Source organism: Sciurus vulgaris, assembly GCF_902686455.1.
Source record: "Sciurus vulgaris genome assembly, chromosome: 6".
In the NCBI taxonomy this organism is placed as follows: Eukaryota; Metazoa; Chordata; class Mammalia; order Rodentia; family Sciuridae; genus Sciurus; species Sciurus vulgaris.
Window position 1 is genome coordinate 70,094,815 of NC_136466.1, and position 26,561 is coordinate 70,121,375.

The 26,561-nt window shown below is 48.5% G+C and overlaps 1 protein-coding gene across 1 annotated transcript; it reads left to right on the forward strand.

Annotated features, from left to right (window-relative positions):
• On the forward strand, positions 1–25,358 carry ARAP3 (ArfGAP with RhoGAP domain, ankyrin repeat and PH domain 3). Its single transcript, XM_079144365.1, is given in 34 exon segments — positions 1–80; positions 1,734–2,274; positions 2,385–2,446; positions 2,556–2,667; positions 6,591–6,794; positions 6,936–7,005; positions 7,209–7,329; positions 7,419–7,603; positions 7,683–7,789; positions 8,035–8,234; positions 8,328–8,413; positions 8,538–8,720; positions 8,879–9,014; positions 9,650–9,766; positions 10,205–10,352; positions 10,441–10,543; positions 12,934–13,153; positions 13,858–13,921; positions 14,153–14,210; positions 14,212–14,317; positions 16,782–16,994; positions 17,242–17,347; positions 18,428–18,575; positions 18,961–19,029; positions 19,923–19,997; positions 20,096–20,210; positions 21,646–21,774; positions 21,855–21,988; positions 22,216–22,298; positions 22,395–22,430; positions 22,570–22,633; positions 22,741–22,878; positions 23,109–23,147; positions 23,885–25,358. Coding segments are annotated over 33 exon segments (4,641 nt in total). The 5' UTR covers positions 1–80; positions 1,734–1,750; the 3' UTR covers positions 24,371–25,358.
• The last annotated feature ends 1,203 nt before the right edge of the window (positions 25,359–26,561 follow it).

Consider the following 26,561-nt stretch of genomic DNA (forward strand, 5'->3'; position numbering starts at 1 on the left):
GGAGGCGGGGCCCGCGCGGCGGACCCGGAGTCTGGACAGCGCGGCGGGCACCGGGGAGCGGACGGCGGCCGCGCAGTGAGGTGAGGTCCCCCGCGCCCCCAGGTCCCTACTTCCCAGACTCCACCCCATCACCTCCTCCAGAATGGTCGTGGGCTCCCAGAGCCCCTCCGCTCAGGCAGTCTCCCGCTCCTCTGCCCCCTCCCTCTCCCCTTCCCCGCCGCGACCTGCCCCTCCCTCTAGTCGCGGGCCTCTGCCCCCTCCCTTCTTGCCCCCTCCCTCGGCGTAGCAGCGCTGCCTGGCGCTGCCCGGCCCGCCCCCGCCGCCCCTGTCCAGCCTGCACCTCCTGGCTCCCAGACCCGTGCCTACGACCCGGCTTGAGTCACAGGGAAACTGGGCCCTGACTCAGGGCCAGAAGTTCAGCAACCGAGCCCTGGCTTGGGGATAGGGCCCAGCCGACTGGAGAGAGTCAGAGGGAGGCCAGAACTGATGCTGGGATGGAGGGGAGTCCTGGTTAGGGACTGAGTAGAAGAGAAACAGAGAAAGTTGTGCAGGCAAAGGTGGAGACAGAAACCCACGGTCAGAGGCCAAAGATGCAGATACGATAAGACCTAGTTAGAATTGAAGATTGTGGCAAGGACAAACATGATGACAAAGAGCAAAATGAAGTGGGACAAGGGGAGGGACAAAGATAGATTTAGAGGCAGGAGGATGGAGATGGAGTGATTTGGGACAGGGACAAGGCAGAGGTAAAATTTAGGGGAAACAGAATCAGAGATTCAGGGAATAGAAGAGGGTTAGGGTCAGGCTGCCCAGTGAGTCAGAGCTTTAGCCATCTGAACCCAGTGATATGGGAAGGGCAAAGTCAGGCTCAGAAAAAGAAGGCTTGGAGAAAGGGGTGTGGAGGGAGTCATTTCACACTGCTGAGTTCCTGCAGGCAGGATGTGTGTAATACACACATGTGAACGTGCTAGGGGAGGCCGGAGAATGAAGACGACCCTGGACTACTCCTGGCCTTTGGTCTCTCATCTCTAGCCTGGTTCTCCACCCATCCCTATTCCCTAAGTGGCCTCTGCTCAGGCTGGGACCCCACACAGTGGGATTGGTTAGGGCCCTCTGGGTAGCCTGACCAAGGCAGTCAGGATGTGGAGGCGGCCAGGCCAGCGGGACAGGAAGGAAGTCTGTGAAGAGACAATAGGTGGAAGGGGAGGAGGAACTGGAACCACCAGGATTAGGATGTCCAGCCTGAATCTCAGCTCTGGAAACCAGTGGGAATGGGGTCTGCACCTCCTTCTCTAGTCTACCTAGCCTGCTGCTCTCTCCACATTAGACCACAGCTGGATCTGGCTACATTAATTTCACCAGCCCCTACCCAGCAGGGTTCTAGCATCTTGTCCCTTGCTTACTCAGCTGAGTCTATAGGAACAAGGACAGAACTTTGACCCAGGCCTGGCGTCAGGGGCAGGCACTTGGGGGCCTACACTAACACTGCTTGCTGTGATCCTGGGGCAAGTCCTTTTCCTTTGCTGGGCTTCAGGTTCCTCCACTATATGCGGGGGGTAGGGTAGTAGGGGACTCTAATGTTCTGGGCTAGTCTACCTCCAGATTGCAGGCCTTTGGGCATTTTTCTTTTGAGGAAGACTAGAGGCTGGTACCCGTTGTCTAGGCCTCAGACTTTGGGGCAGGGAGGGGGAATCTCAGCCTGAGCCCTCCCTTCACCCTGCCCCTCCCCCCAGCAATGGCCTGAGCCCCCATGGCTGCCCCTCAGGACCTGGACATCGCTGTGTGGCTGGCCACGGTGCATCTGGAGCAGTATGCAGACACATTCCGGAGACATGGCCTTGCTACAGTGGGTGCAGCCCAAGGCCTGGGCCACGAGGAGCTGAGGCAGTTGGGCATCAGCGCCACAGGGCACCGGAAACGCATCCTGCGCCTGCTGCAGGCGGGCACTGCGGAGGGTTCCCTGGATCCCAAATTGGATAGTACCATGGAGCCACCCCCCAGCCCAGCCCCTCAAGCCCAGCCCCCAAAGCCCGTGCCCAAGCCCAGGACGGTGTTTAGTGGTCTCAGTGGCCCTACTACCACCCAGAGGCCTGGCCTGAGCCCACCCTTCTGGGGACCAGAAGTGTCCAGGATCTCAGAGTCCAACCCAAGGTCTCCTCCCCTCCCTGCCTCCTCATCTGAGCAGCCTTCAACCCTGAATACCATGGAGATGATGCCCAATGCTATCTACTTTGGCCTGGATTTAAGAGGCAGTGCACAGACAGCTCAAGACGTGTAAGTGGAGTTGGCTACCTAGGAATCTGATGCTGGGAGAAATGGGAGCAGGGCATGAAGGTGGTCCTTTTACCCCTGTCCCTTGGTAACCAACAGGCCTTTTTCCTCAGGACTCCAGGCAGCTCTCAGACAGCTGCCCCCATCCCTGCACTCAGGCCCACAACAGGCACAGGTAGGTGGGTTTTCCTGGGCTCAGGGGAGAGGGATAGTGCCCTTCCAGAGTTCAGATACTCCTACCTAATCTCTTCTTCCCTCTTTCTACCCTTCTCCTCACCCCCCAGTGCACATTATGGATCCTGGTTGTCTGTACTATGGTGTCCAACCTGTGGGGGTCCTAGGTACCTCCGACAGAAGAGAGGGCAGAGGTGTCTGTCAGGACAGGACTGAACACAGGTGAGTACTCAGAAGAGTGGGAGGATAGGGGAAGCTTGAGGAGCAGTTGAACTGGCAGTGGCCGTGTGTCCAGTTATTGATCAAATGTGCCTACCATGTGCCAGCCAGGTATTCAAGATACGAGATGAACATAAAAGACCCAGTGCTACCCTTAGGCAGCTTGTGAATCAATGGGGTAAACAGGAAACAAAAGAAGTGGACAAATAGATTTATAAGTAAAAATTAGAAGAAGCACATTTTCTTCTTTCATTCAGAAAAATTTGTTGTACAACAATTATTACATGCCAGATGTAGACACTTGGGATAGATCAATGTACACTGAAATCCCTACTCTTGTCTGGGAAATAGTTAATTAATAAGTATAAGTTACATCATATATTAAATGGTGTAAGTGCCATGAACAAAAATAGAGCAGGGTAAGAGGACTCAGGGGCAATGTGAGGGGACTTTAGTGCTTCATTAAGAGTCATTGAAGCTGGATATGGGGACACATGCCTGTAATCCCAGTGACTCAGGAGGCTGAGGCAGGAAGAATGAAAGTCTGAGGCCAGCCTCAGCAATTTAGCATGACCCTAAGCAACTTAGTGAGATGCTGTCTCAAAATAAAAAATAAAAAGTGTTTTGGATGTGGCTCAGTGGTAAAGTGTTCCTGAGTTCAGTTCCCAGTACAAAAAAAAGAAAAGAAGCATCAAGAATATTTAAACTGTGCCTGTAATCACAGCGACTCTGGAAGCTGAGGCAGGAGGATCACAAATTCAAGTTCCACCTGGGCAACTTAGTGAGACTGTCTCAAAATAAAAAGTAAAAAGGGGCTGGGGATGTAGCTCAGTGGTAACACATCCCTGGTTCAATCCCTAATTCTGGAGTGGTACCAGGGAGAAGAAGACTTTTGAGCAAAAGCTTGAAGGAGGGGGAAGGAAAAAATAACAGAATGAATCAAACACTATTACCTTATGTAAATGTATGATTACACAAATGGTACACCTCAACTTCATGTACAGAGAAACAAGATGTATCCCATTTGTTTACAATAAAAATAAATTAAAAAAAAAAAAAGCTTGATGGAGCTGAGGAGTTAACCATGAAAATTTCTGGGGGAAAAGTGTCCCAAGCAAGATAGAGGATTCAAGTAGTGCATGTGTCTGGGGGAGACTGGCAGCATGCCTGACGCAGATGGGCCAGACTAGGAAGAGTGAGAGGAGATCATGTTAGAGAGATAATAGGGACCCTTAGGGTAGGACCTTGTAAGGACTTTCACTTTTACCCTAAGTGAAAGGGGAAGCTATTGGAAAGGTTTTGACTTACATTTTATTTTATTTATTTAATTTTTTTTGTGGCACAGGGGATCAAACCCAGGTCCTCACACATGCTAGGGAAGGGGTCTACCACTAAGCTATATCCTCAGCGTTTTGGCTTACATTTTAAAAGGATCCCTCTGGGTGATGTGTTGAGAATGATGTGTAGGGGGCAAAGGCAGCAGAGAGGCCAGCTAGGGGGTTATTGCAATTATGTAGATGAGAGATCTCAGAGTAGCAATAGTAATAGAGATGATAAGAAATGGATATATTTTCAGGGCAAACTGTCAAATTAACTTGGGGTCTGAGAAGAAAAGAGCGGTCAAACATGACTTTGAGGGCTTCAGTCTGAGCCTATGCTGTCCTTTTGGTGACCACTAACCACATATGACCACTGAGCATATGAAATGTGGCTAATCTGTATTGAGAGGTGTCGTAAGTGTGAAACATCCACCAAATTTCAAAGACTTAGAACAAAAGGGCAAAGAAAAGAAAAATACAATAAATATAACGGCTAAAGATATAAATGATCTTACTAATTTTTATTTTGATCACATACTAAAATGTTAATGTTTTGGATATATTGGGTTAAATAAAATATACTACTAAAACTTCACCTGTTTCTTTAAATTTTTTTTAATGTTGCTACTAGAAATTTCAAAATTACATATTGGTTCAATAGATCTCTGTTGGATAGCATTGTTCTGAGCAAATATAAGTTCATGGAGTTACCATGGTCTAAAACAAGGAAGAATGTACTTAAAGCAGGTGGGAGATATGGCATAGATCAGGAGTTCCATTTTAGACATGTTAAATTTGAGGCGTGTGTTATACATCAAAGAAGAGATGACACATAGATCTTTGGGTACACAAATCTCAAGTTTGGGTGAGAGTTCTGAGCTGGGGATTTCAATTTGGGAGTTCTCAGCATTTGGTGCATATGGGTGAGTATGCACAGAGAGGTGGACCAAGATCAGAGCCCTAATGCCCTCCCATATCAAGAGATTTGAGAGAAGAAGAATCAGCAAACCAGACAAAAAAGAAAGGGCTAGTGAAGGAGAAAGAAAACCAGGAGAATGTGGTGTCCTAGGAGCCAAATGAAGAAAGTGCCTGAGGAGGAAGGAGAGGCCAGCTGTGTCCTATGATGCTGAGAGGTCTGTTGCTGAGTAAGATGCTACTGGGAACTGACCTCTGGAGTTGGCCACGTGGTGGTCATTGTGGACCTCCTCAAAGGCAGTCTTGGCGTGGTGGAAGTGAAAGTCTGATCAGAGCAGGTTTAAAAGAGAATGGAAGGAGAGGAGTCAAACATGAGTACTTGACATTGTTGAGTTTTTCTGCAAAGAAGAGCAGAGAGTTGAAATGACTGTTGGTAGTGGAAGTGGAGTTAATACAGGGTTTTTGTAGGTTGGAATGTTATGTATAAGCAAATAAGAATGATCTGGTAGAGGGGAAACAAGCCATGCAGTGAGGGAGTCTGGAGCCATGTCTGTGTAGGTGGGAGGAGTAGTGTCACGTGCACAGAGGAGAGTCTGGCTCTAGACAGGGGCACTTATTATAGTCACAGTAGGAATACATGCATGACATTGGGTAAATGTGGCACTGGGCGTCTGTAGGGATTCTCATCTGATTGCTTCAGTTTCTCAGAATAGGAAACGAATAGGGTAGAGTAGTGGTTCTCAACCTTAGCTATTTCCTAGCCTGGGGAACTTTTAAAACTACAGATGCCTGGGCCCTAGTCCAGGGATTCAAACTTAAGTGTCTGTTATGAAATCCATGTACAGATATTTTTAAGATTACCAAATAACTTTGTGGTGTTGAGGTAGAGAACCAATAATAGAGGACTCCTCTTGGGGTGGTTAAGAAAGGCCTCTCTGAGAAGATGAGATAAGCAAAGACCTGAAGGATGAAAAAAAGCAGCTCAGGGAAGCATGGAAGGAAGTGTGTTCTAGGCAGAGGGAGCAGCACATGCAAAGACTCTGAAGAGGGGGAGAATGTGACTGGACTGCAGTAAGCCAAGGTGAGGGCAGCTCAAGATGAGGTCAGAGAGCAGAGGTGTGTGAGTCCTTGCAGCCTATGGCAAAGAATTTGGGTTTAGCTTAAGTGCAATAGGACCTTATTGAAAGGTTTAATGCAGGGAGTGAAATGATCTCATTTATAATTTTTAAAAGAGAACTAGTGGCTGTAGGAGAATGAATTTTGGGAGCAAGGGCAAGAAAGCAGGTGACTAAATGGGTAATTTACATCATTCCAGTGAGAGTTGGTGGATACTTGGTCTTAGAAGAGAAAGTCAGGAACATTTCGGAGAAAGAAGCAATAGGACATGTTCATTAGCTATGGACAGCCAGGGCAGGAAGCCATCTATACAGTCTTTCCCCAGTTTTTCACCCCAGTAATACTAATGCAGAAGAGAAGGACTACAATTTTCTCAGTAAAAATTCCAAGTGTGCTCAGGGAAGAAACTCCATGCTAATTTTTTAGATTCCCAACCTCCGTATTCCCTGTTTGAAAAATAGATCTACTATCTGCAAGGTATTCTACTATGTGCTATGGGTGGGGGTAGAAAAGTTAGAAAGGGTGTCCAAGGCACTGGGTCTCATGTGTGTCCTTCCCTCTTCTGGCCCCCACAAGGCTCAGCAGACAGGATCTGGAGGCAAGGGAAGATGCTGGCTATGCCAGCCTCGAGCTACCTGGGGATTCCGCCCTACCGCTACCCACCCTGGACACAGAGGAGACCAATGATGACCTCATTTCACCCTACGCCAGCTTCTCCTCCACTTCAGACCACCCCACACCCCTGCTCAGTGGCTGGCTAGACAAGCTCTCGCCTCAGGGGTGGGCTGCTGGGAAGGGAAGGAAAAGGAGGGAGACAGGGAGGTGTTGGGGTGCAAGTTCCAAGTGCTCCCAAACCCTGTGATCCCCCACCCCAAGAATCTCCAGACACTCACTGATCTTGGCCCCTCATTCCTTTCTTAGAAACTATGTCTTCCAGAGACGCTTTGTGCAGTTCAACGGGAGGAATCTGATGTACTTTGGCAGTGACAAGGTGGGGGACTGGAGATGCTATAAGGAGACTAGAGAGAGGGAGAGGGGGACTGAGAGGCTCGGGATTAAAAGCTCATTGTGGGGGGATGGCCAACATCTGCCTGATGTCAGCCATTAAGTTGACCTAGGGGTCAGCACTGGACCTAGGGGTCAGTGTACAATGATTCAATTCCTGTCCCCATGAGCCATTGGCTTTCTCTCCAGGACCCTTTTCCCAAGGGTGTGATCCCCCTGACTGCCATTGAGATGACCCGCAGTAGCAAGGACAACAAGTTCCAGGTCATCACCGGCCAGAGGGTATTTGTGTTCCGCACAGAGAGTGAGGGTGAGAGCCAGGGCCTGCTGGACCAGGAGGGAAGAGGGAGGCTATATGAGCACACCACCCATTGACCTGCTTCCCTGTTCCCCCACCAGCTCAGCGGGACATGTGGTGCTCCACACTGCAATCCTGCCTGAAGGAGCAGCGCCTCCTGGGCCACCCCAGGCCCCCTCACCCACCCCGACCCCTCCGCACCGGCATGCTAGAACTGCGTGGACATAAGTCCAAGGTGTTTGCTGCCTTGAGCCCTGGAGAGCTGGCACTGCACAAGAGTGAGCAGGTAAGAGGACTGGGTAGGGGTCAAGGAGCCTGGCCCACCGTTCTGGCAATTCATAGTGCCCACCCTCCTGCTCTGCCAGGCCTTTTCTCTGGGCATCGGATCTGCTTCATTGAACTACAAGGCTTGTAGCGTCCGGGAAACCAAGAGTCGAAGCTTTGATCTGCTCACACCCCATCGCTGCTTCAGGTGGGGCCTGGAAGTGGTGGGAGGCAGGCTAGGGGACGTTTGCAGGGAGGCACAAGGGTACAGAGGACTGGAGGCCTCTGTAGGATACTAGTGGTATGTACTGATGGGAGCCAAGTGGGCAAGATCAAGATGTCAGGAGGGTCTGGGCTGGCCCAGATGTGGCCTGTGGTAGCTCCTACAGGAACGACCGTTGGGATGGAACGTGGGGGTGGTCCATGCCCACGGACTGGCTGTCCATCCCTCAGCTTCACAGCCGAGTCTGGGGGGGCTCGGCAGAGCTGGGCGGCTGCTCTGCAGGAAGCAGTAACCGAGACCCTGTCTGACTACGAGGTGGCTGAGAAGATTTGGTCAAATCGGGCAAACCGGCATTGTGCAGATTGTGGGGCCTCCCGCCCAGACTGGGCTGCTGTCAACCTGGGGGTGGTCATCTGCAAGCAGTGTGCAGGTGAGGGCTGCAGCCTTGAGTCCAAATGGGGAGAGGGCGGAGAGCTGGGGCTGGACTTAGTACCCATGCCACATACCCATCACACACTAACAGGCCAGCACCGGGCCCTGGGTTCTGGGATCTCCAAAGTGCAGAGCCTGAAGCTGGACACAAGTGTGTGGAGTAACGAGATTGTGCAGGTGAGGGGTCTGCAAGGAGAAAGGGGGGAGGCATGGAAGGGGAGCATCCTCGGGCCCAGCTTGGGGACAGAAATGGGATATCTTGAATTCTGGTCATTTGTCTTTGTCCCTTGTCATCCTACAGTTGTTCATTGTCCTGGGAAATGATCGTGCCAACCGCTTCTGGGCAGGGACACTACCCCCAGGTGAGGGACTGCATCCAGATTCAGCCCCCGGCCCTCGGGGAGAGTTCATCTCCCGAAAGTACCGGCTGGGTCTCTTCCGAAAGCCCCACCCTCAGTATCCAGACCATAGCCAGCTTCTTCAGGTAGGAGGGACAGGTTGGGGATGATGGGAGGTAGAGGAAGTACTGTCTAAGTTGGATGTCCTGACTTGGGGGTGGAGGCTGTTTTTGGTGATCAGAGGACTGTCCTTGGGGCTTTCAGGTTGGGTTTGAGGCTGACACAGGTGTTTTCCTCCCCATAGGCATTGTGTGCAGCTGTGGCAGGACCCAGTCTGCTGAAGAACATGACCCAACTTCTCTGTGTTGAGGCCTCTGACGGGGAGGAACCCTGGTCCCCCTCAGCCCTTGATGGCAGCTTGTCTGGCCTTCTACCCCCAGGTGATCACACCCCTCCAAGTACCTCCTTTCTCTCTCCCTAGGAGTTCTCAACCCCAGCCTGTGACTTGGTTCTTCCAGGAGACCCCAATTATCCCATCATCCCATCAGTCAAAGTGACTCAGTTTGGGCAGTTTGCCAACCTCTCAGATCCTCCAGGGCTTGTTTCCTAGGCTCTTGAGATGTCTGATGAGACCTGAGGTCATGGCCCCTGGTGGGTCAGGATGTGCCAGGTGCTAGTGTCAGTCCCCTCCTGACATGGTCAACCCATTGATCAAGTTTCATCTCCCTGGTAATCACTCAAAGATGTGGTCAGCTTAGTGATGCTGATCTCCATTGGTCAGGCTGAATGGGTCAAGATACAGAATGGCCCATGCTCTGAGGTCCTCACCCAGAGTTGGCTGCCTCGTTGACTGGCTGGTGGGAAGAGGCAATGGACATGCACTGGGCTAGAGACCTCCCTGTCTTCTTACTCTGACACCTTCTTCAATCTGGGTGAATCCAACCCTATGTGGCTCTACTTGGCCATACTGTCAGTAGAGTTGGGACCTGTGGTCTTCCCCCATTGGATCCTTTCCCCAAGGAGGGTCAGTCCATCCCATTGCACTGTCCTGACCTGTCACTTTTTCCTCTTGCAGACCCCTGTCCTGGTGTATACAATGAAGTGGTGGTGCCTGCCACTTACAGCAGCTTCCTGTATTGTAGCCCTGTCAGCAACAAGCCTGGACCTCCTCCTTCTCGCAGGGGCCGGGATGGTGAGAAGGAGCTGAAGGATGGGAGGTGACAGGCACAGAAGGCATGAATGTACCTGAGAAGGATAAGGAAGACAGGGCTGGGATGGGGAAGTGGGGCCATACCCTGGAGTGGGCTGGGGTGTTGGAGCTGAAAGAGGGACCATACCAGGTGGTAGCTCTGGGTGATAGTTAAGAGCCTCTGCTCTAAAGTCTGACTGTCTGGATCAAATCCCAGCTCTGCTACTTCCTACCTATGTGACTTGGATAAGTGATTCAAACTGACCCTGTTTCCACATCTGCAAAACAGGACTGAATATAGTACTCACCTCATAGGGTTATTGTGAAGATTCTGTAGGATCATACATAGGAAGAAGGCTTGGCATAGTATATCTGGTAAATGGAAACTATGACAGTGGGGGCAGAGGTCTGCTGCCCCCTGACTGTCTCTCTCCCACTTAGCTCCTTCCCGCCTGTGGTGTGTGCTGGGAGCAGCTTTGGAAATGTTTGCATCAGAAAGCAATCCTGAACCCCTCAGCCTCATCCAACCCCAGGATGTTGTATGTCTGGGTGTCAGCCCCCCACCTACTGACCCTGGTGACCTTGACAGGTAATAGCCCTCTATGCTCTTCCTAGTCTCCAGCCTGACGGCTACTCCTTGGTCCCCATTCTCCACCCTGACCTCATCGTCTCTGCAGGTTCCCCTTTTCCTTTGAGCTCATCCTCACTGGGGGGAGGATCCAGCATTTTGGTACAGATGGAGCTGACAGTCTGGAGGCCTGGACCAGTGCAGTGGGAAAGGTGAGGTAGCAGAGACTCCTCCCCACATTCATCATTCCCTCATCCCTGCCCTCCCCGGATCCTGTCCTCTTACATTGCTATAGCTATGCTCACCACTTCCACTAATAAACAGCTGAAGTTGACTGAGCACTTATACTGTGTCAGGCCTTGTGTTAAGCACTGTCCATTCAATATCTCATTTAATTTCCACAACAACCCTCAGAGGTAAGCACTATTAATATTTTACACATAAGGAAACTATATCGTAGAGATTGTAATGTCAGTTGGTTAAGAGCTAGGAAGCAGCTGAGCACAGGACTAAAATTCAAGCCTTGGTCTCCAGAATTCATGCCCCAGACTTCACTGTGCCACAGCCTCTGCTCACAGAGAAGCTGCTTCTGACTCACTCCTGCTGTCCACCCTTTGTTCCCCTTCTTCCAGTTCTCCAATAGGTCTAGAGGCAAAGGTACTTTCATATGTTTCAACTTATCCATTTTTTTTTTTTTTTCCTGGTACTAGGGATTGAACCCAGGGATGCTTAACCACTCAGCCACATCCCCAGCCCTTTTTATGTTTTATTTAGAGATAGGGTCTCCCTAAGTTGTTTAGGCCTTGGTAAATTGCTGAGGCTGGCTTTGAACTCATGATCCTCCTGCACTGGCCTACCAAGCCGCTGGGGTTACAGGTGTGTGCCACCACACCAGGCTCAGCTTCTCTGTTTCTAGATAAGCCAGTCTCTCCATTCTGGACCTTGTTCCTGAAATTAAAAGTTCAGGCCCTAGAGTCAGAGTCAGACATCCTGGGATTTGAGTTCTACAACTCTCAGCCATGGGAGCTTTTCCACGTCTGTAGAGTGGGTGTAAAAGGCTCACCCCCTGGGGATGAGGATTAAGTGACATATAAGGCCCACACATAGCAAGCCCTCCATATGTGGGTGTTGAAATAATAATGGTGGTGGTGATGATGATGATGATGACGACAGTCTCTCCCATCCTAAAACAGCTTTTCCTTAAGCTCTTCTCCACCTTCAACTTTTCACCCCGGCGCCCTCCTTCCCTTCCTGACAACTTCTCAGAGAGTCGTGTGCAGCCTGCAATTCCTCCTTAACCCTCACAGCTGTGTTCCTCCACCCAGACTCTCCCAAGCTGCTACTCTGAAGGCCACCAGTGACCTCTTATGTCCAGAGTCCAAGAGCTTCCTTCTGGCCTTCTTAGGTCACCTCTGCAGTGGTTGACACTCCTTAGTAGGAAATGCTCACCTCTGCTCTAGCTTCTGACCCCACTCTTCCTGTCCTTTTACTCACACTAACGAACTGTCTCCACATCCTTCCAGGGCTCTGCCATGACCCTCCTAGCCAGATCTGTTACCTCTTATGTTATATTTACCAAGAATCTAGCATCTTTTTTTTTTTTTTTTTTTTTTTTTTGCGGTTGGGGATGGAACCCAGTGCCTTGCACATACCAGACAAGTACTTTACCCTTGACCCATGTTCCAGCCCAAGCTCATCCTTTAAGTCAGTGCAACACAAAGTGTGGTGTGTCACATACTAGTCCCTGGCCTATTTCAGTTCATGACAGGATGAGCACAAAATTTGAGAGGAAGCATTCAAATCTTTATAGCAGTTTGGCAGAGTATTTTGTTTGGTTTGTTGTTTTGTTACCAGGGGTTGAACTCAGGAGCACTCAACCACTGAGCCACACCCCCAGCCCTATTTTTTTGTATTTTATTAGAGACAGGGTCTCACCGAGTTGCTTAGTGCCTTGCTGTTGCTGAGGCCGGCTTTAAACTCAAGATCCTCCTGCGTCACTGGGATTACAGGCATGTGCCACCATGTCTGGCTGGCAGAGTAATTTTGTATGTAGAATCTGATTATACAAGTTAAGGGCTTGTATATCCTTGATTTTTTTAAATCTCAGCTTTCTGGCAATTCAATTTTGTTGTTTTTAACAAAGGTATTGGATTGTGACAGATTGGAACTCTAAATAAAGAAAGGAAGGAAGAAAAGGAAGAAAGGACCCTCTGGTCCTTTACCAAAGGTAGTGCGAGAAGCATTGCTTCAAGGTGGACCTCAGACTTGCTCCATGAAGTCTCTCCCTAGCACCCTGTGGTGGTGGGATTTCCCAGGGTTTCATGATCCTTCACTCAGGACATTTTGGCTACTCATTCTTTCTTACTCCCACATCCCAGTTATGGGCACAAGGCTGCCACATAGTGTCTTCTCTGTTAACTGTAGCAAGTTAAATTGAATTTCTTTCCTGTCTTTCTCTATCCATCTCTTGTCTCTTTGGGTCTCTCCTTTGCTCTCTCCCCACCATGTTTCCTTTCTCTTTATTCTTTCTCTGCTTTTCTTACCTGCTCACTCTGTTCCTCTCCCTCACCCTCCTCTCTCCTGTCTTCCCCTGGCTCTGCAGTGGTTCTCCCCGCTGAGTTGTCACCAGCTGCTGGGCCCAGGGCTGCTGCGGCTGGGCCGCCTGTGGCTGCGGTCCCCCTCCCATACAGCCCTGGCCTCTGGCCTCTGGCTGTCAGGGTTCGGCCTCCTTCGTGGTGACCACCTCTTCCTGTGTCCAGCACCGGGCCCTGGTCCCCCAGCCCCTGAGGACATGGTGCATTTACGGCGACTGCAGGAGATCAGTGAGCAGGGGTGGAAACAGGGATGCAGGGTGGCTCTGGAGGTGGGTGGGTAGGAATGGACCTTTTTTATTTGGGGATCCTATGGGAAATAGTAGAATGTCATGACTTTAGGCATGAGCTCTGAAGTCACACTGCCCAGATTTAGACCCTACCCTTACCACTGTGTACCTGTGGACAAGTTACTTAACTTCTTCATGACTTAATTTTCCCATCTTTAAAATGGGCACAATAATAAGACCCTCCTCAGAGGGTTCCAATAAGGTTCAGATAAGGCAATGCATGTAAGCACTTACCACAGAGCCTGGTAGGAAGCAATTTATAAGTACTCGAGAAGTGTTATTACTATTATTATTATTATTTGGAATCACTGGCTGGGTGGTTGGGAACTGGGAGAGAGAACTGGCTATCTTCACTGCTGTTCTTCCTTCTAAAGGAGGAACAGAGTTAGACAATATTTTAGGCTTTGGCGACAAGAGACCTGAGTGTGAGCTCAGCTTTACTGTTTTATAGCAAATAATGTTGAGGCAAGTTGCTTAACCTCTCCGAGCTGTAATATATCACCTGTAACATGGCAATAATAGTACGTAACTCACAGGACTTAGTGGAGTATAGTTTGTAAGGTTCCTAGCCTGGTGCCAACATATCTTAAGTACTTAATAATTATCACTATGATGAAGACTATGATGATAAAAAATGTCTTGTAGGTGTGGTCTCTGCAGCGGACACCCCAGACAAAAAGGAGCATTTGGTCCTGGTGGAGACAGGAAGGTAAATGTCACTCTTGCCTTTGATCATGCCCCCTGCCCTGGCTCACTGGAGCGCTGCCCACTGTCGCCACCCTGGCCTGCTTCTTCAAAGTTGCTTCCCGGTTCAGGGACCATCTGGGTTGAATGTTGCCGCCCTCTGCTGGTAGCTCTGGGAAGTCAAGTCACTGTGCTGCAGAGCCTCTCAGCCAGAGGACTCTAGAGCTGGTTCTAACTCAGACTTCTTGGGTCTCAGGACCCTCTACCTGCAGGGGGAGGGCCGACTGGACTTCTCAGCGTGGAATGCAGCCATTGGGGGGGGCTGCTGGTGGAGGTGGCACAGGGCTGCAGGAGCAGCAGATGAGCCGGGGTGACATTCCCATCATTGTGGACGCCTGTATTAGTTTTGTCACCCAGCATGGTGAGTGGGCACTGGTTGATACTGAGCCAGTGGGGGGTGGGCACAGAATAGCCACAGAGTTGGGGATCACCTGAAAGAGTTTTGCCTCCAGATACTGCAGCCTGGCACCAATGGGCCACATGACTTTTGGCGGGCTTCTTTGCTTTTCTGTAAAGTGGAACTAGCAGTCCAACTTTTCCAGGATAGTTGTGACAATGAGATGATGCATGTCAAGCATGGAGTGCAGGCAGTAAATGTTTAGAGGTGTTACTGGGGCGTGGGCCTGGGGGTAAGAACAGCACTGGAAATGGGACTGAGGATGTAGGGCCACAGTGTACAGAGGGGGCAGCTATGAGGCACAGGCCAAACTGTGCAGGCAGCAAAATCCCTGAAGGGCTGAGCAGAATTATTCTGTGTGTAAGATTTTCTAGGCATAAAATGCCAGCTATACCAAGTGGTCTCCAGAACTCTTTATGAGTTTTTGGCCTCTATTTTGTTCTCCAACTTAAGGAAGGATCAAATACAATCTATCTCTCCTATGAACCCTCTTTAGGAGGTAGGAATTTTGAGAAGAAAAATTCACAGAAAAGTAAGGAAGGTACAAAGCCCTGGGTTCAATCCTCAGCATCAAAAAATAAAACGAAATATAAAAAAGGGCAGTAAAGGAAAAAAAATAAAAAGAAAAGGCATCTTTATGATCCTACAAAGAGTTGTACTTACCCATGATGAATAATGAATAGTCAGTGACTAATGACATTCTCCATACCTTGGCTATAGCTTCATTCAGTGTCTTCCCCTACTCACTCTAGCTAGACCCCATCCTCTTCTTAGCCTTCTTGTATTCAAAGAGGGAATTCAGTTGGAGGCGCAGAGAGAAGGCCTCAGAAAAGGTGTGTGATCATACCCCCCCTTTAAGGTGCCTGCACCACTGCGTTCATTCCCTAGATATTTGTTGAACTGTAATGTGCCACACAATGGGGATACAGCAGTGGATAGGGAAGGCACTGGGAAGTTCTTAGAGTAGTAGGAGAGACAAGTAATAAGAAAATAAATATATCCAGGTGTGGTAGAACATGCCTATAACCATAGCAACTCGGGAGGCTGTGGTGGGAGTATTGTAAGTTCAAGGCCACTCTCAGCAACTTAGCAAGACCTTCATCAACTTAGTGAGACCCCTGTCCTCAAAACAATAAATAAAAAGAACTGGGGATGGGGCTCAATGGTAAAGTACCCTTGGGTTCAATCCCCATTATCAAAAAAAAAAAAAAAAAAAAAAAAAAGAAGAAAACAAATATAATCAGTTCTTATTTGCAGTTATGTTCTATAAAGCCACTGCAAACACTTAATTAGTGTAGTACTGAATTATTGCCCCAAGGAAGATACAGGTTTAGGTTCCTCTGAACTTCTGGTCACATTTTCATCAACCAATCAATCAAAACCTTGTTTTATGTGTTTTCTGTTTAAAGACACCTTATTTAATATATCTGGTTGATTTATTAACACTGAACTTGAGGCCGACAGCAGCATAACTCATACCTGAATGAAGTTTATCTATGAATGTGTTCTGTAAGGCATATCCTGGCATTCTTTCTTTCAAACAGTAAACAAGCATTTCAGCTTTATACTTGGGGCCATGTTAAACAATGAAAACACAAACAAAAAGCACAAAAAATGTGAAAAATGCAACTATGCATATACCATGAAAAGAACATTTGTTTACAGTTTGAGACCTTAGCTAGGAACATGTGCATGGACAGGGCTCAAATTTCTATTCAGTACGCATTCATAAATGACCCTGAAAGCACCAGAAGTACAACTGACTTTCCATATCTGTGGGCTCTGCATCTGTGTACATAGCCAGAGACAATAATTGGGGGGAAAAACGGAATCTGTACTGAATGTGTAGACTTTTTTTTCCCTTGTCACTCTCTGTAAGAAAGATAGCTAACAATAATTTACATAGCATTTTCATAATATTAGGTGTTTAAGTAATCTAGAGATGATTTCATGTATAAGCATATAAGTCATGCAAATACTACGCCATTTTATATAAAAGACTTGAGCATCCATGAATTTTCTTTTGCAGGGGATGCTAGAATCATTCCTCCATGGATACAGAGGGACAAATTACTGATTTTAGGGTTACAAATGAATTTTAGTGAGGAGGGAAATGCTCAAACACAGAATCTGAGGATAATGCAGATTAACTATAATGTGATTTCAGAGTACTATTTAAAAATAAAAGTGGTGAGAGAAAGAGAGTAATGGGGATGAGTGTGATTGCCAAGGTCAGCGAAGGATTTTCTGAGGATAAAGACTCCAGTAGGGAGCTGAGAATCCAGACCACATATGCACAGATTTCTTCCTCCTTGACCACCCTCCAACCCCAATAATCTCATAACATGTCATGGGGTCACAGACGGGCTGCAGGGTGAGTGGTGGCATGTCTACACAGTGGTGAACAGAAACTGCTGACTATTTTCAGGGCTCAGGCTGGAAGGTGTATATCGGAAAGGGGGCGCTAGGGCCCGCAGCCTGCGGCTCCTGGCTGAGTTCCGTCGGGATGCTCGGTCAGTGAAGCTCCGACCAGGGGAACACTTTGTGGAGGATGTCACTGACACACTCAAACGCTTCTTTCGCGAGCTTGATGATCCTGTGACCTCTGCTCGATTGCTGCCTCGCTGGAGGGAAGCTGCCGGTACTACCAAGATCCCTAAGAACCAAAACTCCACCAGGATGTCCAACCTCCCCCACCAGAATCCATGCGACTCTCTGGTGGGATTGGGCAGCTGGCCTCACTACACTCCCCACCCTTGGAGGGTCATCCAGAAGACTTGGCTCAGGGGAGGTCATTTGGGTTTGTCTCTGTAAAAATTTCTCCTTGCACTCCAGCCTCTGTTCTTTCTTCCTGAATCCTCTCCAACCCTCCTTCTTTCCATCCCCAGAACTGCCTCAGAAGAATCAGCGCTTAGAGAAATACAAAGAAGTGATTGGCTGTCTGCCTCGGGTCAACCGCCGTACACTGGCCACCCTCATTGGGCATCTCTATCGGTCAGTATGGCCAGGCCTTCTGCAGGATCCCTTCTTGACCCTTTGTAACTTAACCCAACTCTACAATTTCATTTATTAGCTCATTTCACAAACAGTTGTTAAGTGAAAAGGTTGGAGCATTAAGGTTTGAAGAATGAATTTGGGGTCAGGCAGACTTAGGCTTTATCTAGCTCCCATCATTCTAACTGTGTGACTTTGGGTGGGTTATTAGTTCTCTCTGAGCTTCAGTTTTCTCACTTCTATAAGGAAAATGATTTAATGAATAGTATCCATCTCAGACTATGTGAGAGTTAAGTGAAATTCATGTGAAATACTTAGTATAGTATCTGGCATGTAGTAAGCTTTCAGAAATGATTAGCAATTAATATTATTTTGTTTTATTAATCAAAGTCAGATAGATATAAGAACTACAAAGATAAATAAGATGTAGATCTACCTTTACCAGTCCGTTGGAGGGAAAAGCTTTGAGCGATTCTAGGGTGAATCCCTGTCTGTGTTTTACTGAGGGTTATACAATATTGAATAGATTGGCCAACTACATATAGCTCCATTGCCATCCAGCCCGTTGCCTGCTTTTCTAAATGAAGTTTTGTATGTAAAGCACAAAGCCAGGCCCATTCATTTACATATTTTCTATGGCTGTCTTTGCACTACAACAGCAGAGCTGAGGAGTTACAACAGAGACTGTATGGCCTGAGAGCCTAAAATATGTACTATCTGCTCTTTACATAAAATGTTTGTTGCCAGGTACAGTGGCACACTCCTATAATTCCAGCAACTCAAGAGGCTGAGGCAGGAGGATCATGCATTTGAGGCCAGTCTTGGTAACTTAGCAAGACCCTATCTCAAAATGAAAAGGACTAGGGATGTAGCTCCGTAGTAAAGTGCCCTGGGTTCAATCATCCATGCCTTAACTGTCTCTCCTCTGACTATGAAGTCCTTGAGGCCAGTAACTGCCGTATCTCAAGAGCTTAGGCTAAGGTCTAGCATACAGATCAACAAGTATTTGCCAAATGAATTGATGGACTGGTGAAGGGGTACATGAGCTGCATTCCTTATGACTCTGGCACCCCTCTGCAGGGTGCAGAAGTGTGCAGCTCTAAACCAGATGTGCACACGGAACCTGGCCCTGCTGTTTGCACCTAGTGTGTTCCAGACAGATGGGCGGGGTGAGCATGAGGTGCGGGTGCTACAAGAGCTCATCGACGGCTACATCTCTGTTTTTGACGTAAGGCTTCCTGATCCCTGCCCTACAACCTCTTTCCCTTACCTCTGCAAGACCTGGAAATTTCATCCTGCCCACCTCAACAAACCCTATTCAAGCCCTCTGGTACCCCTCTACATTATGAATCACCTCCCAGAGCTCTCTCTGAGCCTCTTTCTCCTATAACATCCTCAATATCCCTACCCCAATGGTTCTTGGCTCTTTAGGCCTTCAGCCCTCTTAACAGGTCCCCCTGGCCTGTTAAAAAAAAAAAAAAAAAAAAAAAAAAAAAAAAAAAAAAAAAGGACTGAGGCTCAGAGAGGCACTTGTTCAAGGTCACACTGTAGTAAGTGCCTTGCTTTCATTCTTTACCAGTATCCCACACACTAAACTTTTGGCTCTTTCACAGATTGATTCTGACCAGGTTGCTCAGATTGATTTGGAGGTCAGTCTTATCACCACCTGGAAGGATGTGCAGGTAACTTGCCCTGACCTTAGTCTCCTAAGTGGGGCAGAAGGGGACATCAAGATAGGAAGGTGACCATCTGCTTAGTCAAGGAAGTTTCCTTTCGCCTGTTCTGCAAATGGGCCCTCAGTTCTTGGAAGACACGGAAAACCCAAAGAAGGAAGTGCTTTGGACAGTGGGTTTGACTAGGGTTTGCTCCACTCATTACACCATGAGGATTCTAGAATGGTAGCAGCAGTACTTTACTTATAAGTGTAGATCCAACGAAGAGTCAGTAAAGTCAATAAAGTCAGACTAAGCAGTGAGAATAATAAATACATAGTAAACCTCAGTAAAGAACTTTTCATATTCCAAGTACCTTTAATCTCATTGTAGCATCACACTACTCTATGAAGTAGGTAGTCTCATTTTTCCAAATAATGAACTGAGGCTTAACAATGGGTATGGTAGCATGTGCCTAAAATCCCAGTGTCTCAGAAGACTGAGGCAGGAGAATCAGCAGCTTCAGCAACTTAGTGAGACCCTGTCTTAAAATTAAAAAAAATAAAAGGGCTAGGGATGTAGTTCAGTGGTAAAGTACTCCTGGGTTCAATCCTCAGTACTACAGATAGATAGATAGATTTAAAAAGAGAAAAAAAAAAAAAAAAAGGGACTGAGGCTCAGAGAGGCACTCGTTCAAGGTCACACTGTAGTGAGTGGCAAAGCTGGAATCCAGGCAGTCTGAGTCCTCTCAACCACTGTGCAGCACTGCCTTGGGTAGCACTGCATACAGCTCAAAATGTAGTTGCCCCACTCTTTTTAAGGGCCTGAGCCACACTGGGGGTTAGGGTTGGGAGACCTCTGTGGGAGGAGGTGCATATGAGGCAACATAAGGAATCTTCTGACTTTCCCTCCTGTTCCCTCAGCTATCCCAGGCAGGAGACCTCATCATGGAAGTTTATATAGAGCAACAGCTCCCAGATAACTGTGTTACCCTGAAGGTCAGTACTGAAGGGAATGGGTCGGAGATTAGAGGATGGTGTTGGGCAGGGGTAACAGCTTGGTCAGCATGGGTTCTCTGCTCTTGCCTGGATCCTAGGTGTCTCCAACACTGACTGCTGAGGAGCTGACTAACCAGGTACTAGAGATGCGAGGGACAGCAGCAGGGACAGACTTGTGGGTGATATTTGAGATTCTCGAGAATGGAGAGCTTGGTGAGTATGACCGTGTGTGCACGCGCGCGCGCGCGTGCACGTGGTCATGTGGTTAAGGTCATCAATGACTTCTGTGTTACCAAATACAATGGACACTATACTCATCCACTCGCCCTGTGAGAAGACATTTAACACAGTTGACCCTCTCCCTCTTTCTCAGTTCTCTTGTCTCTTGACTTTAGTGAACCCCACAAGCTCTTGGTTTCCCTTCTTCCTCAAAGGAGACTTCTCTTCCCCCTTTTGCCTAGACCTCAAGTGTTAGAAGGACTCAAGGCTCAACCATGGGCTTGCTCTCCTCTATCTACATCTCTTCTTTGATTAACTCCCATGGCTTTACTTGCCATTAATACCCTGATTTTTACCTCTGGCCCAGACCTCTCTTCTGACCCCAGATTCATATATTTAATGGCCTACTTGACATGTCCACTTCTTCCAAGCATCTCAAATTTAAATTGTCTAAGACTGAACTAGACTCAGAGCCCCCTTCCCTAACAAAAAGACCAAGCTATTTTCTGCTTTTTCCTAACTCAGTAAGTAGCACCACAGTTCAGTTATTAAGGCCCAAAACCTGGAATCCTCTGAAACTCTTCCTTTTCCTTCATCTTCACACCCAGCCCACCAAATAGTCCTGTAGAATCCATTTGAATCAATAGCTCTCTCCATCTCCACCATCCTAGTTGAAGTCACCATTATTTTTCTGCCTCCCAATATTAATCACTAAAATGTGTGGCCCCAGAAAGACAGGGTTCCATTCTTACCTCCCTACAATTCATTTTCTGCACAGCAGCCAAATAAACACTTCAAGCATATATCAGATTGTGTCATTCTCCTGGTTGAAACCTTCCAATGGTTTCCCACTGACTTAAAATAAAATTCAAAGTCCTAATCGTGAATCGTGACCCACAGACCCTGAATGTCTGCCTCCTGCTTATTTCCCAGACTACATCTCACATTTCACATCTTCTTATCTGTCCCCCTTTGCTGTTTAGTTCCCCAAATACATATTTTCTGATTTAAGGCCCTTGTTCTTACAACATGATCTTAGCATGGCTTGCTCTTCCTAATCCTTCAGTTCACTGAGTCTCATCTCCAAATGCAACTTCTGAAAATCCTTGCCTAACTACCCTATCGCCATTGCTGCCCTGTCAACTCTCTCAGCTTATTGTTTGTCTCAAAGCATTTATTGGTCTGCAGTTATTTGGCTTGCCTGTTTGTTACTAGGCTATGGCTTTGTGAAGGCAGGTGTGTATATCATGCTCACTACTGTATCCCAAGGCCAGCACAGTGACTGGCCTAGTATTGATGCTAAAACCCAGGTCTGTGGCTGGATAGTTGAATAGGTGAGTGAATGGATGACTGGTGGGAGATGAGTTGGGGGCTCCAGGCTTTGGATGGATATTCTGATTGATACCTGCCCCCCACTGTGCTCCTTCAGAGAGGCCACTGCACCCCAAGGAAAAGGTCCTAGAGCAGGCCTTGCAGTGGTGCCAGCTCCCAGAACCCTGCTCAGCCTCCCTGCTCCTGAGAAAAGTCCCCCTGGCCCATGCCAGCTGCCTTTTCACCGGTGAGTCTCCTTCCTCAGCCCAGTGTTCCTCAGGCCTCTTCCCCTGGATTGTCCATCCAGCATAGCCCATCTGTGCCCAGGTGTCCGGCGTGAGAGCCCCCGTGTGGGGTTGTTGCGGTGTCGTGAGGAGCCACCCCGCTTACTGGGAAGTCGCTTCCAGGAAAGGTTCTTTCTGCTGCGTGGCCGCTACCTACTGCTGCTTAAGGAGAAGAAGGTGAGGTCCTGGAACTAGAGGGGTGGGATGCTGAATGGTCATATAGCCGAAGCCATAACTATACTAACTCTCTATCTCTTCAGCCCATATTCTCACCAGTCTCTTGCTTCCCTGATGACTTCTCTGACCTTGTGATCACATGCCACAATGTTTCCATGACCTCTTGACCTCACTAACCATGACCTCTCCTCATGTCTCAACTTTACTCACTCTGATCATGTTCTCAGAGCTCTAAACCAGAACGGGAGTGGCCTCTGGAAGGTGCCAAAGTCTACCTGGGAATCCGTAAGAAGTTAAAGCCTCCAACACCGTGAGTTTTTTCCCCAGCCCACACTTCTAGGACCTTACTGCTATCACCCCTCTGGCCTTCATGGTCACCCAATCACTGGTCTCCTTTGTCTCCCAGGTGGGGCTTCACATTGCTACTGGAGAAGATGCACCTGTGAGTACCTCCTGGCCTGGCCTCTCCTTAGGCCCAACCCTGCATCCTGTCCCCTTTCCTCCTCCTTTCCTTCTACCATTTCTCCATACTTTCAGCTATGAATCCTTCTCTCCCCTAAACCCACTCTCGTCACCCACAGCTACTTGGCCTGCACTGATGAGGATGAGATGTGGGATTGGACCACCAGCATCCTTAAAGCCCAGGTGAGGGGTAGGAAAAGGCCGAAGGCTGGTTCTCTGTCCCTTGGACCCCCTTATTCCTCTCAGTACCTCCCAAGTCCACCAGTGCCAACTGCTCACCTTCTCACCAGCACGATGACCAGCAGCCAGTGGTCTTACGACGCCGTTCCTCCTCTGACCTTGCCCGTCAGAAGTTTGGCACTATGCCCTTGCTGCCCATTCGTGGGGATGACAGTGGAGCCACCCTCCTCTCTGCCAATCAGACTCTGGTGAGACTGCCTCCCCCAACATGCCCTAACCCCCACCTGATCCCTGCTCTTACCCCTGTCACACTGAAGGAGGAGTGGTGTGCCTACCAGCCTGGTGCCCCTCTCTGCTCACTGTGACCATTCACTCTACCTTCTCCGTTCCCTTATTCCCCACCCCCACCTCCTGTTGCTAGGCCTCACTGTGTCTCTGTCTCTCCCCCTTCCCTCATCCCCACCCCACCTGTGCCCAGAGGCGACTACACAACCGGAGGACCCTATCCATGTTCTTTGTGAGTACTGTGCCTGTTCCAGCTATGTACCTGCCAGCCCTTGTTTCTCTGTGTTGCTGTAGACCTGGGTGTTCTGTGTCTGATCTGATGCAGGTTATCAGGGTGTGTGTGTGTGTGTGTGTGTGACTGAGAGCCAGCAAGCCAGCAGATTGAGGAAAATGAGGGATGGTAAGATGTGGTGAGGAAAGGAGAAAGTGGTCATAGAATCGGAGAACTGGAAGGAGAGTGGTTAAGTGAATGCATTTTGGAGACAGACCTGAATTCAAGCCCCACACTAGCATTTCCTCACTGTGTGATCCTGGGCAACTTAACCCCTCTACACCTCAGTTCACTCTTTTGCAGTGTAAGACACTGCACAAAGTTGTTCTGAAATCATAAATACCAAGTATTTAGCAACATCTGGCTCCAAGAGCTCAATAAATGTTACTAATTAATAATCCTGCAACACAGCTGCATGTGGTGGCTCATGCCTGTGATCCCAGTCACTTAGGAGGCTAAGGCAGGAGAATCACAAGTTTGAGGCCAGCCTGGGCAACTTAGGAAGACCATGTCTCCACATAAAAATAAAAGGGTTGGAGGTGTGACTCAGTGGTAGAGCCCTTGCCTAGTATGCTCAAGGCCCTGGTTCAATCCCTAGTAATGCACATGTGCACACACACACACACACACACAAATATAAATATAAATCTGGTAACTCTAACTTTATGCCTGCCCGCTGCTGCTCCATTCCCATACAGCCAATGAAGCCATCCCAGGGTTCTGTGGAGGAGCAAGAAGAGCTAGAGGAGCCTGTGTATGAGGAACCAGTGTATGAGGAGGTAGGGGCCTTCCCTGAGCTCACTACAGATACATCTACTTCCTTCTCCGTCTCGCGGGAGTGGACAGACAAGCCAGAGACCCCCTTCATCAGCCAGAAGTCCTTTGATCAATCCCTTCTTTCCAAGACAAGCATCCTGGGCCAAGAGGAGAGGCCACCGGATCCCCCTCCAGGGCCCCTTTCCAAGAGCAGTGCCCAGGCAAGGGGGTCCCTGGAGGAACAGCTGCTTCAGGAGCTCAACAGCCTCATCCTGAGGAAGGGAGAGACAACTGCATGCCCAGGAAGCACTTCCCAATCATCCAGTGCCCAAGCACCCAGCCCCACCAGTCTTACAATACAGATACCCAGCTTCCCCACCCAGTCCTCCTGCACTTCCAGTCCACCTTCCAGCCAGCCTCTCACATAATCCTCAGAACAGCATCTGAGGGAATAGGTACCCAGAGGAGGACCTAGGCTTTTACCATGGTAGATACTGCTAGGAGCTTCCTCTACCCTGGCTGGAAAGACTCTAGAACCCAGTGCACTGGAAAGGGGCACTGGATGGAGGGCCCTGGAGACTGTGTGTCTCAGGGCAGATCAAGGGCCCACCCTGGGCCTCAGCCTGTTTATCTGTACCATGAAGACACTGAAATAAGGAGAGCAGTGAACAACAAACTCTTTTTCAGAGCTGTAAGATCCATATATTTTCCCTCAACAAGGGCAGCTCCTGTTATATATATTTGATAGGTAGGGATTCTGTGAGAGATTTGGGATAAAAGAATAGTTTTACTGCCTGAAGGAAAAAACAGGTTTGAAAGTCAGAGACCTGAATGATGTCCAAGTCTATTCTACCCCACTTCCTACATTCTGGGACTACACTGAAGCCCTGGAGTGGGGAAATTGACTGGGGTTGGGAGCTGGGGCAAAGGGGAGCCAAGAAAGGATGGGTCACTATTAATAAATCTTGGAACCAAAAAGGCTAAAAGAATGATCATTTATTCATTCATTCAACAACTATGTACTGAGCATCCAGTTGGCGCCAGGTCTAGGAATATAGTATGAACAAAATAAAAAGTGTCCCTGCTCTTATGGAGCCTCCAGTGTGGAGGGAAAACAGAAAATAGAAAACGCACAAATACGTGGACAAATTAGTTTAGTGCTGTGAAAAAAATAAGCCAAATGATGAGCTTGAGAGTGAGTGTGGAGGCAGCTTTTACACTGGGTGGATGGGGAAGGAAGGCCTCTGTGAGGAGCTGAAACAATGGTAAGAGGCCAGATAAGTAGAGTGCTGCGAGAAGGAGCTTTGGAGAAGGCAAGCAGCACTTGCAATGGGAAGAGATATGGCCTGGTGTGAAGGACGGCAAGAAGAATGGAGGACAGTGAGTGGGCAGCAGAGGGGAGAGCAGCAGACCAAGTGAGAAAAAGCAGGGGCCCAATCATCATAGCCTTGTAGGTCATGGATTCTATTTGGATTTCAGGCATTTGGATTTTATTTTGAAGCAATTGTGCTTTAAGCAAGAAAAGGATGAGATTTTATCTTTTTCAAAAAAAGTCAATCACTGGTTACTGTATGAACAGTGGGTTGTGTGAGGAAGCTTGTAAGCAAGGAGTCCAGATAATAGACCAGAAAATGGTGTTGGATGGTGGTCTTGGAAACGGAGGGAAGAGGATCAATAAGACTGGGGATTTTGGGTTTTTTAAATAGAAACTATAGGACTTGCTGATGGATGTGGGAGTAGGAGAAAGGGCACACTGACTTCCAGTTTTTGACTTTCCTAACTGGAAGGAGTATGGCGCCATTGAATACAATTACATGAGGAAGGATCAGGTTGAAGTGATATTTAAAATTTTTGTGGTCCCTTTTTGATACTAGTGGAAGTGTCAGTGATAGCTGGATATGTGAATCTGGAGTTTTGAGTCATGTCAGGGGTGTGGGGACCAGGACGTGGGCCAAGGAGACTTAGGTGAGGAGAATAAGGAAAGGGGATAAGGATCCTCAGAAAGCAGTTCTAGGGCTGGTAGATCTTGGGCAGAGTTTCAAGGGAAGATCCCCAAAAGTGACAGTGGCTTTCTGGGCCATAAGGCCCCCCACGTGCATCTCCCAAGTTCACTTCCCTTCGCTGGTATTTGTCAGTGTCCAGTGGGGCCCAGGATGTACCTGTTTTTTCCTCTGGGTCTGTTTCCTTCTTGACTGCAGGCATCTTTCTCACCCTGCTCTCGCTGGCTTTTCCAGTTCAGCGGGAATTAGGAAAAGGTCTGGGACCAACCCTGCCTCCCTTCGTCAGGCACATCTTCACTCAGGTGTCCAATGACTCAGTTTCCCTGGTCACCTATTGAGTTCCTCGCCATTCCTCACCCTTACCACGGGGACTGGTGATATGCGTATGTAAATGAATGACTAGAAATAATTACAGGCTGAATCAGTGGCTACACTAGAAATAAAATCCAAGCGTCTTGACTCAGAAACCCGGGATTCTCCCTACAGCCCAGCGGACGCAGCGTCCGCCCAGCGGCCCCGACCCTTCCGGGGTATTCGCAGCAATAACAGAGGTTTTCAGTTCCTCCGCGGCCCCCACAAGCTTCCGCGCGAGGCGCGCAGCCGGACAAGGCGTAGGCGG